The 13,079-nt window shown below is 29.5% G+C and overlaps 1 protein-coding gene across 1 annotated transcript; it reads left to right on the forward strand.

The window, feature by feature from the left end:
* Positions 1–7,631: 7,631 nt before the first annotated feature.
* LOC105130876 (O-fucosyltransferase family protein) lies at positions 7,632–12,430 on the forward strand. The gene is made up of 9 exons (XM_011033583.1): positions 7,632–8,306; positions 8,478–8,568; positions 8,770–8,846; positions 8,954–9,042; positions 9,174–9,363; positions 9,558–9,739; positions 10,333–10,435; positions 10,630–10,958; positions 11,626–12,430. The coding sequence occupies exons 1-9, from the start codon at positions 8,010–8,012 to the stop codon at positions 12,020–12,022; spliced, it is 1,755 nt and encodes a 584-aa protein (XP_011031885.1). The 5' UTR covers positions 7,632–8,009; the 3' UTR covers positions 12,023–12,430.
* The last annotated feature ends 649 nt before the right edge of the window (positions 12,431–13,079 follow it).

Consider the following 13,079-nt stretch of genomic DNA (forward strand, 5'->3'; position numbering starts at 1 on the left):
AGAAAAATTATTTTTCTGCCCTTTGAGCTAAAACTATAAATGTTGTTGGGGGTTGAAAAACAAATTTTCCGTGGTTTTTTTTTCTATTTTTATCATTTAGTTTATATTTTTTATTCAATTGTATTTTTGGGTGTTGAATTAATGATAAATTATTTCATGTATTTTTTATCATATAATAAAATTAAAATAATAAATTAAAATAATGAATTTTATAATTCAGATTACAAGTTGAATAAATAGTAATTAAAAAATTGATTTGAAATTTTTAACTAATTTTTTAAATATAATTTGATTTTTTTTTCAATTTTATCTATTAGTGGCAAGTTTTTACTGAATTTTATCATAGATAATAAAATAATTTTTGAATTTTTATTATAAAATAAAACTGATTTATTAGAGCTCAGTTATAGTTATAAGCTTTGCGAGTAAATTAAATATTAATAAAAAAAATCAAACAATTTTTTTATGAGTTATTTATAAAAAATCAAAAAATATTTTGTATTAAAATTAGAAGTTATTTATAAAAAATACATTTATGGTTTTTTATGAGTAAAAAAATAAAAAAATAATTCGAATAAATTTATAAAAATCCTATCAGATAAAATATAAAGTTAATTTCTTTTCCAATCATGTCTCTTTGAAATCCTGAATAGTATTCCACAACCGTTATGAATTTAAACCCGAAATAACAACCAAAGTTGTAAAATCCACCAACAATTCTTTTTTTTCTTATTTCTTGTCACTTGTCAGGGATTCTGAGATTGGAGCAGCAATTCAGAAAATGCCGTTGCAGTTTTCAATACTAGAGGGCCACGGAATTTAATTCTTGTACCAGCCATTTTCCCTTTTTGATAAAAAAATTAAGAAAAAAAAAAAACCTTCATTATACAACCCTAACCAATGCAATGCTCAAAAAGAGTGGGGAAGAAGAAAAATCGGCCACAGAGAGAAGAAAAGAAAACGGAGGACCACCTTCTTCCTGAGCAGCAGGGATGTGGATGGCGTGGAGTGAAAACAACAAGGCATTGGGCATCTTCCTCACGGGGTCCAAACAAAACGATCTTCTCCACCGCCAATCGACTAGATGAAGAACGACGGCTTGGATATATACTGATCATGCCTGGTTTGTTTTTGCTGTTTCACGTCCTTAATTTCCTGCTCGTGTTTGCCCTTAACATATATCATCCCCGAGCTTCTTCTTCCTTTTCTTCTCGAAGAGAAAAAAAAGGATCTTTATTGTTTTCGCTAGTTTTGTTGCTTGATTGATGAAAGCATTGCCTTTATCGGAATCAAAAGTAAAACGGATTCTTCGACCGAGATTGATTCGAGAGGTGGGCAACTGGACTTTCTCGCATGCATTCAATTAAAAGTCATAAACTTTTACTGTGCGTGCATCAATGCACAATTTAACACAATGAAAGAATTATTTTATCTTTCTAAAAAGATCAATAATCTTGCTATCAAGGTTTAATAACAGTGATGCAAGCACAGCTCCGAACAATCATGGAGGCCAAGAACAAAACCCAAATCGGTTTATCCAGAAATCAAGAACAACAACCTAAACAATTTTACTGCCAGCCCGGAAACCACAAGGCAAATTTTTTGATAATATTATTATTATAACTGCAATTGACGATTTTAATACAAGCATGCATGCATCGGGTTTATCATGATATACCATGGCATTACAAGTAAAGAACACCCCAGCAAAAATCTGTGCATCAGGTTTCAGTCCTCTGTGGCTAAACTGAACAGATCAATCAATGGCATCCTCCCCAAATCCATTCTTAGCAAGCCATGTTATCATGATATACCATGAAGTCAAATTGCACTCTTGCACATTGTGATCTCCTATTGATCTTGGGAGTTTGTCATTTCTTGATAGTGTAGTTTGAAATCCAATTAATTTGATGATGAAATGCTTCTTCTAAAGATGTATAAGCGCCACAATATATTGTTTTCAAGCTCAAATTAATATTTAGTCAATAAAATGAATAAAATGATAAATTTGTAAACAACAAGATCTTTTTTATTAATTTTTTTAGGAGGATATAAAGTGTTGGTATATTTATAAAATTGAGGATGTAAAATATAATTTTTTTAAACTACAACAGGAAAGTGAAATCTGATATAAATCTTATGAGACTTTATGTAATTATTTTTTTTTTTTAACTCATGTTTTGTTAGTTTTATTATTCAATATTTACTTAATTTAAGATTTGGTTTTATATTTATTTTTTATTGGATTTTTCACTTATTTTAAAAATAATTCGGGTTATCTAGCTCTTCAATATTAGATTTTTTGATAATTAAACTTTTTATTTTTATTTAATTTTTTTCTACGTTATCCTGATATATCAACTAGGTTGTAGATTTTACATGCTAGTTCAGAAGGATTTCAATATTTTATTTGCTAGAAATTGATTTTTAATTTTTTTCTATTTTACTTTCTATGGGTCATTGCATTTTCATTTACTTTTTTCTTTGTTATTAGATAAGATCCTTCAACATTTGATTTTTTTTTAAATTAATATTTTATTTTAATTTCATCTTTCATTATTTGATTTGATTGATTAGAAATTAACTTTTGTGCTTTTTTTATTTATTTATTGTCATTGTATGTTTTTTATTTGTGTTATTAAATTAACTTAGTTTATTAAATATAATTAAGTCAATGACCTGAGTTTCATTTTGTTTTGTTTATTTTTTTAGGAATATTTGCATTGCTTTTATCATGCCGATACCAAATTAAAAACAAATAATGAAAATACTCCGTTGATGTGACAACGGCATGCCTTATAGGCATGCAAGGCATCTAAATCTCAATTAATAAATTATATTCAAAATAATACTTTGTTAAAAGAAAAAAAATACTTTGAATAATAAATTAACTAAACCTAATATAAATCATTTCATATCAAATAACTTAAGTTCAAAGTCAAATAAAACCAAATGTATTACAAGACTATGGTCATAAATTGATTTAATTATTGAAATATTGAAATCTATAAAACACCTATAAGCTTTCAAAGAACTCATTTCACATTCTAAATCTCTTCCAAGCCATTTGAAATAAATAAATAAATAAAGGGTAAGTGTCCCATACTGAATAAATAAAAACTTATCTCTACAGTTAGAATAAGTATGCTAAAACTTACTAATACATATAACTTATAATCAATTCATTTCTTATATCAAAATATTAGTACTTTTAAAGATTCAAAAATTCAAATGAACATTTAAAAATCATTCACAAATTTAAATAATTTAAATCAATTATTTTAAATACATGTGGATTACACATTCATATTCAAAATTAAATTTAGAATCAAATAGCTACAATTACTCTAACCACGTTAATAATGGGTCAAACTTTTTTCTATGACCAAACATCAAATTCTAAATTAATATGTTTATAAGTGTCAATATATAACCCATAAGTTTGGGTCCAAAGTGTAGTCAACAAAATGCATATTTATATTCAATCTATAAATAAGTTCACAAAAACAAAACATATTCAAAATCATATTCAAAACACTGTAATCATAAACATACTTTCACAAAAAATTTAATATTATTTATAAATTATTTATCATGCTTGATCCACATAATTTATAAAACAATAAAGATTTTAATAAAAAAAATTTATTTAGTATATAAAAATTTATTTTTTAACTCAAAATAACTAATCAAAGATATAAGCATTTACTTTCCTGATATGCAAGTCTAATATTAACCTAAGAGATAATTAATCACTATGTAAGTCTAATATTAACCTTAGAGATAATTAAGCACTCTTGACAACCTAAAAATAATAATCACTATAAATTATATGCTCATCAAAATCCAATATAATACATGAGATTATTTCTAATTCATAATTTAATCAAAGTTTAAATATATTACTAGCTTAAATGACACTAAAATTCCTTTAAAAAATCACTCAACACTAGAACCATGTTATCATAGTCACCGTATTTTACTTATACAATATTTATTTTCAATAATTAAATGCCAAAAATAATTATATAAAACATATGAAAATTATGATAAAAAATAAAAATATTATAAAAATTTGATCCGTAAAGACTAAGAAATATCTTATTTCAAGTAAAGAAGTATTATGAGCATGGTTAAAATGGAGGTGTCAAAGATTATTAACTGCAAATAGTTTTAGAAAATCACTTGATAAGTATATAAACTAATTTGTATAAAAATCAATTTCTCTATGAAACCTTGATGTATTCAAATTCTACATAACAATCAATTAATTCTATCATATTAAAAAGTTTAAAGCTGAACTGTAAAAGCTATTCACTCTCTAAAATAAATTCTAATAATTAAATATTAAATTTAAATAACTATAAATAATTTATCATAAATTCATAAAAAATCTTAAAAAAATATTAAAAAAACACTAAAACTCTTTAGTAATATATTAAAAAAAAAAGACAATAAATTTTTTAGGACCGTAAAACATTTAAGGTGAATTGCACTCTTCAATTAACCAAGAGTATACTTCAAAAAATTTAATGTTCTTTTAAATTCAGAAATTACATATTTAAGTGGTTTTATTTTTAATGATTGTAAGTCCTCATCCACACCTTTGATTTAGAAAAACAACCCATTAAATTAAAGAACTTATGACATACTATAACTAGTTACCAAATTTTAACCAAAACATTCATTGAAATGCTTGATTACAATAGCATGAAGTTATCAATTCATTATTATTTTAAATTAATAAACAAAAAACATATAAAATCACTTTCATAGTTTCTTAGATTACTATTAATCTAAAGCTCCATTAATATAATATTCACTATTTAAAAGTGATTAAAAAACATCAAAAATCATAAAAATCATAATTTCTAAATCTTTTTCAGTAACCTTAATATACGTGTAAAAACCAATAAAACAAAACAAGGATATTGGCTTTAAATCAAATCTCCTCGTTTCCTTTTTTTATTGATATAGGTTTTGATTGTTTGATAAAAATAGATGTAAATTACTCTGGGATTTAATTTTCTTTTTATACTATAAATTAGTATATAATTACTAATATACCCATTGTTACTTATAATATTCCAAAAAGTATATAATTACTAATATACCCATTGTTTTGGAATAAAAAGAGCATAATAGGAACTTAATTAATTATATTACATTATTTTATTTTATTTACTATTACTATTTTTTCTATACTTATATATTTACCAAATTTTGTGAAATATCTTAATTTCCCCTCAACCATTATCACCTATAATTATTCATGAAAGGATAGTGTTGTCCTTTGTTATTTAATTTTTCAAGGTATTATAGTATTAGTATATTTTTTCTAAGCTGAAAAAAATTAGATTAATTCCCATTACAACATGAGCCACCTATTTAGTGTCATCTATATAAAATCACATATTAGTTTATAATATTTTTAAATCTTTACTTAGTAACAAATTGATTTGTTATAGATATTTGTTTGGCCATTCAATGTTGCTGCAGGATCCATTTTAGAATCTATTTTTATTCAATTATGTGATAATTAAAATAAATATTAAAAAATATGAAATTATAGAGGAAAAAATGCAATTTTAAGCTAAAAATTCATTTTCTTGTTCATGTATTCCTTTTCTTTTAACAAAAAACTTTTTTTATTAGTAATATGGTTTTTTGAATGAAAACTAAAGGTCGTTAAAATAAAAATTCATAAAATTTCCAACAAGAAATTTTATTAAAAAGGTTAGGATGCTTGGGCCTAGAAGGACCGGCCCGAGTGCCCTACTTGGAAAAAAAAAAAAGCCAATGCACATGTGAGCTGAAAAAATTAGCTTAAAGTTTTTTTAAAAGATGTAAACTATATGTGGTTTATTGAAACAAGATGATTTAAAAAATATAATTAGAGTTTTTATATCTTTTAAAATCTCATTTCAACATATTTTTATTTAAAAACATCAAAAACATTATATAAACCTAAATAACTTCATTTACAATCCTAAAACACCCTTTAAAGCTCAAATTATTTTTTTAAAAACCCTTCTTAGATTCCACTCTACTTTTTTTTGGCATGGTTAAAGAACAAAATTACTTCCATCAAATTCTATTCCCATAAATCCATCAACACTAATATTAATATATATTTTTTATTTTTAATAATTAAAATATGATTGTTCTTAAGCTTTATTTTCTTTCTTGTCAGCTTCTCACTCCTCTCAATCTATAAGGATTGAAATATAAGAAAATAACGCTTGATCTAGATTTAATAATAAAATATTATAAAAAATTAATTATAAGGACTAAATATAAAAAATTAATAATAATTATAAAGATTTTCCCACCACTTCAACATAAATACCTAAAATTAATCTATTAAATTCTTATATAAGTTTGACTCACCGAGCTATAATTAATAGTAGTTACAAAGAGTTTCTCACCACTTCAATATTTTTTTTTATATAATTAATAGTAGTTACAAAGAGTTTCCCACCACTTCAATATTTTTTTTATGTTGAAGAAAATTTTCATGTTGAAGAAAATCTACAAGATAACGTGGTCAGACATCTAGCTCTATTTGGTATTACATTCCAAATAAATATTGGAAAAAATTTAATTTTTTTATTAAAATTAATTTTTTATGTTCTTAAACTGTTTTAATATGTTAATATCAAAAATAATTTTTTAAAAATAAAAAAATATTTTTTGGTATATTTTTAAATAAAAAACAATTTAAAAAAATCACTAATACATTCTCAAATACCCCTAATATATACTAGATCAAAAAAGAAAAAGGATAAACATCACGTTTATTTGCAAATTGGCCAATATCTCACCCTTACAGTCAAAAGTTTAAAATTTTCCACTTTTGCTCCCATATTTTTCTAAAATTTTCAATGTTAAATTAATTATGTAGCTAAAATATCTCAGTTTTTTTATTAGTTTGTCATCTCAAATTCCCAAATATATAATTATATATCATAGAAATATTTAAAAAACTACACAAGTAAATAAATATAGAAGCAGCCCATCATTATATTTGATCGGTTATTCAAAAATGAAGGGTAAAATTAAGAATCTCCAAAACTATAATGGTAAACTGAGTATTTTAAATCAAGGTTATCAATTTTGTTCCAATTTTTTTGAAATGTATGAAATATTTTTATCAATTTATAAAAAGAATCAAAATAAAATAATTTTCATCTCATTTTAAATCTCAGTTTGTTCTGAATTTTTTAGTTAAATGTTTGCTGGAATGTTCTGATTTCATTTTACATGTTCTGTTCCAATCTTGAAAAGTTATTGAATTAAATTGAATCTGATTCAATTTAATTAATTAAACCATCTAAGTATAAAAACTCTTTTTCATTACTATTTTCAATAATAATGATATTAATAATAATATTAAAAATTATTATTACTATTTTCATTAATAATGATATTAATTTTTTAAAATTAGATTTATCACTAATATAGATTGTTTATATTCATATTTTTTTTTTCCTATTTATACTTTGTAGGAATTTGAGCAAAATAAGGGATGTTTTAGATCTCATTAACCTTGACGTTAACGGAGTATTCTGTTAGTTACTCCCTTCTTTAAGAGCCGCTGTCTTTCACTTTCCTGTTTTTGCTTTTTCATTGAAAGAAACAAACACTACAATTAATTAATTAATCTCTCCATTTTATAAACCTAAAATCACGAAGCTTCACTTTCCAACACAGACAGGCCCTCTCTATCTCTCTGGAACCAAAGAAGAAAAGCTCTTCTACAGTGTTCCACATTTCGAAAAATTGAAAAAGAAATCCATAAACATTACTAGTAGTCTATTAGTCTGATCTTTGAACAAACCTCATTCTTTAGGATTTCCATTATCTCTACACAATTCGTTTATTGTTTGACGGTTATACCCTGCCTCTTCTGCTCTCATTTTTCATGATCAGCAGCATGGCGGCGGCGGCGGCGGAAAATTGCGTAAATTAAAGGATGAAAACAGGGGCGGAACCGAAAATAGGAGTGAATGGGAGTGGCTAACAAGGCTTGGATGCTTAGCTTGTTATCGGAAAAACCGAACCTGGCGCTTTCTAACCAATCAAACGGAAAACATTATCAATATCATCAAAATACTTACAATGACTGGCGGTGGTGGAGATCTTCGGCGACCCAGCAGCACCGGAGGAAGGTGCCGTGGTCGCTTGTTTGCGGTTTGATGCTGTTTGGTTTGGGATTGGTTTCTCTCTTCACTGGACACGTGGCTTCTGATCTTGAGTGGTACTCTCAACGATTAGTCAAGCGCAGCCTCTTCTACTCTAGGCTGGTACTGTATTAATTAATCACAAGTTTCTCAATTTTCTTATTTTCTGAAGTTTTATTCTGCAATGTTGTTTTTATTTATTTGTAAAAAAAGTAGAATTTTTGAGTGAAAATAGGAAGTGAGAATGTTTTTAGAGATTGGGTTAATGTAAAGTGGCAATGGATGGTGTTGCAGGAGGGAAGGCGACGTGAAGCCATTGATATTTGGAAATCAAAATACTCGAATCTCTTCTATGGATGTAGCGAAAGAGGGCGTAATTTTCCTCGTATGTTCAAAATTTCTTTTTAAGTTGCTTTTACTGGAATGTTTGCTTCCGGTTACTATACAAGTTCAATTTCGCTGTCTGGATAGAATCAGTGGCTGTTAGAGTAGATTTTATTAGTTCTGTTATTTCCTTTCAACTCTGAACAAGATACTGAAACATTCTAGAGTTCAAACTTTCTAACAAAGCTAAGTCTATGTGCAGCTGCCGTACGTGAGCGGGCATCAAATGGCTATTTGCTTATTGCTGCAAGCGGAGGGTTGAACCAACAAAGAACTGGAGTAAGTGAAGGTTATCTTTTGATTCAGAGTGTTTTATCAAATAGGGTTATATATTTTTCTTGCCCGAATATTAATGTGTTGTGTTTTTGAAAATGACAATTGCTTAGATAACAGATGCTGTGGTTGTTTCACGGATTCTTAATGCTACATTAGTTGTGCCTGAGCTGGATCATCACTCCTATTGGAAGGATGATAGGTAAGTTGGGATTTGTTATTCTATTTGCCTAGTATTTAATCTGGAAGATCATTTCTTTCTTTCTCATATTTGCGTTCTTTATATTAAACTTTACACCCATTGCCTAATTAAATATGTCCCTTTGTATGCAGTGACTTTGTCAACATTTTTGACGTTGATTGGTTCATTTCTTACCTTGCAAAAGATGTCACCATTGTGAAAAGAGTTCCTGACAAGGTCATGAGGTCAATGGAAAAACCCCCATATACCATGCGTGTCCCAAGAAAATCCCCTCCTGAATATTATCTGGATCAAGTTCTGCCAATATTATTAAGGAGACGTGTAAGGCACTCTCCTCAGTTCGTAATTATTCTTTTTAATTTGATAGTTTCCAGTTCGTTATTGCTGCCTTTACATGCCCTTGTTGTTCTCTTTAAAGTTTTGGAAATCCAGGTCTCTTTCTTTGTGGTGTGAAGTATTTTATTGATATGTTCTAGTTTTTTGTAAGCAAAGCAATAGGATATGAATTTTTGCAGGTTGTGCAGTTGACGAAGTTTGACTACAGGCTTGCAAGTAACCTTGAAGAAGAGCTGCAAAAGTTGCGCTGCCGGGCTAATTATCATGCTTTAAGATTTACAAAACCCATACAAGAAATTGGAGAGAGACTTGTGACAAAAATGCGAAAGATGGAAAAACGTTACATTGCAATTCACTTGAGGTTTGTATTGTTTACTTCAAAATTTAATTGACATGTCTAATCTGAGGGAAAATAGACTATTCTGCTGCTTTAATGTCAATAACATGGTTGCATAATATGTCTATCTCTTCCCCACTTAATGGCCAAGACAGCTGTGGGGGACAGGTTCTGAAAATTATGATTTTGGGATCCTATCTTGGCTAGAGTTTCCTCTAGATTCTAGCCCATTTACTAATTTTCATGTAATGCACAACTATTGTACATGACACCCCCTTCTCACCCTCGTCACACGCACACATGTGCGCTTGTACGTGTGAGGAGATAATAGGAAAGGAAATGCTTGGATTTTATTGTGTGTATTTTATTGTAGGCTGTGGTAGAGATGCTTATCAGATTTTCTTTGCAGCTAATGAATGCTAAAGGAATATGAACATACCACTTGTATAGAAGAACTGCTTTCTGTATCCTCCTTTTTCTAGCAAGGATTACTATCATATCCGTATGTTTGGGTTTTATGAGCATAGGTCTTTACATGTTGACGCTTTATGGACAGGTGGTGAATGGTTTGTATATTTGGATTTATATGTTCATGGCCTAACTGTTTAAAATTACAGGTTTGAACCTGATATGCTTGCGTTTTCTGGGTGTTACTTTGGTGGGGGTGAAAAGGAGAGATTTGAGCTTGGTGAAATAAGAAAAAGATGGGCAACATTACCTGTAAGAAAAGAATGCTATTCCTTTGTAACCTCCAATTTTGTAGTTATATAAAGATTCTCAACCCATTGAGTCGTGCCACTCACTGCAGCTCTCTTGTAATTACCTGGAGAAATGAGGACTGCCTTTTTAAGATGGATTCAGATGATTCTCTATTTTATTTTATTTACCCCAGATATATACTTGCAATGTTTTAGGATTTAAGCCCTGATGGAGAGCGCGAGAGAGGAAAATGTCCGCTCACTCCTCATGAAGTGGGATTGATGCTGCGTGCCCTTGGTTTTGCTAACGACACATACCTCTATGTTGCATCTGGAGAAATATACGGCGGGGAAGAGACTTTGAGACCCCTCAGAGAACTCTTCCCAAACTTCTATACAAAGGAGATGCTTGCAATCAAAGAGCTGAAATCTTTTTTTCCATTTTCCTCCCGCATGGCGGCCATTGACTACATTGTCTGTGATGAGAGTGATGTCTTTGTCACAAATAACAATGGAAACATGGCCAAGATTCTTGCTGGTCGAAGGTGAGAATACTACTCCATGTATTTTTTTTTCCTTGAATATGCTTAAGCTTAAAATTAGTTTTTGGTCTTCAATTTGATATGAAGATGAGGAAGGAATTGGTGATTTAAATTTGAATTGTCAAGAAAGTTAATTCTGAGAAAATATTAGTGTCTCTATTTTCTATGTTGTCTATCATGAGAGTGATGTGTTGAATGAACTTGAATTTTTGGATCATAGTATAATATTTTCTCATGAAGATTTGTTTTTGTGAATACCTGATTTTTATTGTCATTATAATCAAATGTATGGTGATACAAGGTATTCCAGTCCTTATATAATGAGTGGTTCTAGGGATATTTTGCAAAAAAAATAAAAATAAAAGAATAAAAGATTCTAGACATTATATATCCGAGTAATTTAAGGCATGCTTAAACATTTACTAATATTTGTTTACTATATGATGTGCCTTTTATGATTCGTGCATTATTAATTATTCCTTCCATAATTATTATTCCCCCACATGATAGAATCCAATTCCAAAATGTGAAAAATCTTGCTTGTAATAATACATGCCATTTCATTTATTACATAATTTTTTGTAGAAGTTACTCTTATCATTCACTGTTCTCTTTCTTACATACCTTTTCTCTGCACTAATTTTTGTTTCTCTTATATGATGGATCCTAGGAGATATGCTGGGCATAAGAGGACCATCAGACCGAATGCAAAGAAGCTCAGTGCATTGTTCAAGGCAAGGGATCGGATGGACTGGGATACATTTGCCAAAAAGGTGAAAGCAAGCCAGAGAGGATTTATGGGAGAACCCGATGAGGTGAGGCCTGGACGAGGTGACTTCCACGAATATCCATCTTGTATCTGTGAGAAGCCATTTACAGATGATGAAAACAGAAAGGGTGAGGATCTACTGTCAGAAAGAATCCATATGAACTTGAAGGAAAATGTTGATTCCAAGTATGTTGGGGAGAATCAAGGTGACAAAAGCCTCCAGAGATTGAAGAAGAGAAGCATGGAAGAACCACTGTCTTTAAGAGAGAACAAGGATGGTGAAAATTTTCCTGACTAAAGGTACAAATGGAGGCAGCTCATGGTTAATAGCAGGCACAAATTTATGCCTCCTACATTTCATCTTGCAAGCATGTCACCATTTCACGCTGGCACAAAAAAAAAAAATTCATTGCGGCATCATAATTTAAGCCTTCTTGAATTTAGTATCTGCTTTCCTTTTCTGTTCAGTAACAGTGATTGGATCAGCGAATGAACTGGGTTTATGTACAGGAGACAGGGAACTTCAATGAGCTGCAATTGTTCATAGATAGTTTTGCTAGGGAAACCTGTTTGTAGGTATGTCGAAGTCAATGGAACTTGTTTGGTTGCATCAACCAAGTCTGACTTTATTGTGCCATCATGTTCTTTGTTTCTCCACACCCGTTTTAGATGAAAGTGGCAGTGGGATGCTGTGAAATTGTTTGCCGCTGCAGTATTTTTGCAATGCCAAAGGAAAAGCTCAAGAACGTGCAAATGAGGGGAAAATATCGCACTCTTTTGCCATCTGATTGTTGATTTGGATCAACCCAGGCCGCCTCTGTTTCAAGTGCACTGTACACAGTACACAGTTGCCATAAAAAAAATGGAAAATCGACAAGGAGCGATGTTATTGCAATAATTTTATTTTTGCTGGCGGTGCAATCAATTAATTTCTCACCTTGTACCAAAAAAGAAAGAAATACAAATATGCAACATGCATTCAGTAAGTTTGATTGTGAAATTAATAATGTATTAGTAAATTACTTAAGAGACATTGTAAAATAAATTCAATATTGCAACGAACCACCCGTTAAACGGGTTGGTCTACGATTAGTTATATTTCGAGGAACAAGTTAAAGCCCATGTGACCACTTGAAGAGAAAACAAACACACCCACAAAAAGGTTGATCTAGTAAATTCCTATATAGCGAACCCGTCTCTCACAAGACTATCTACACCCAAGGTTTTGATGCCTTTCTGCAGAATGCTAACCTATAGCCTCGCAGCATGTCATTGATTCTGCAAGTTTACAAGCAGAGCTTGCTTACACTGAGATAGAGGTTATGGAGATGAGATCATACATCAGATCTGCAAGT

This window comes from Populus euphratica, unplaced genomic scaffold, assembly GCF_000495115.2.
Source record: "Populus euphratica unplaced genomic scaffold, PopEup_1.0 scaffold43.1, whole genome shotgun sequence".
NCBI lineage: Eukaryota > Viridiplantae > Streptophyta > Magnoliopsida > Malpighiales > Salicaceae > Populus > Populus euphratica.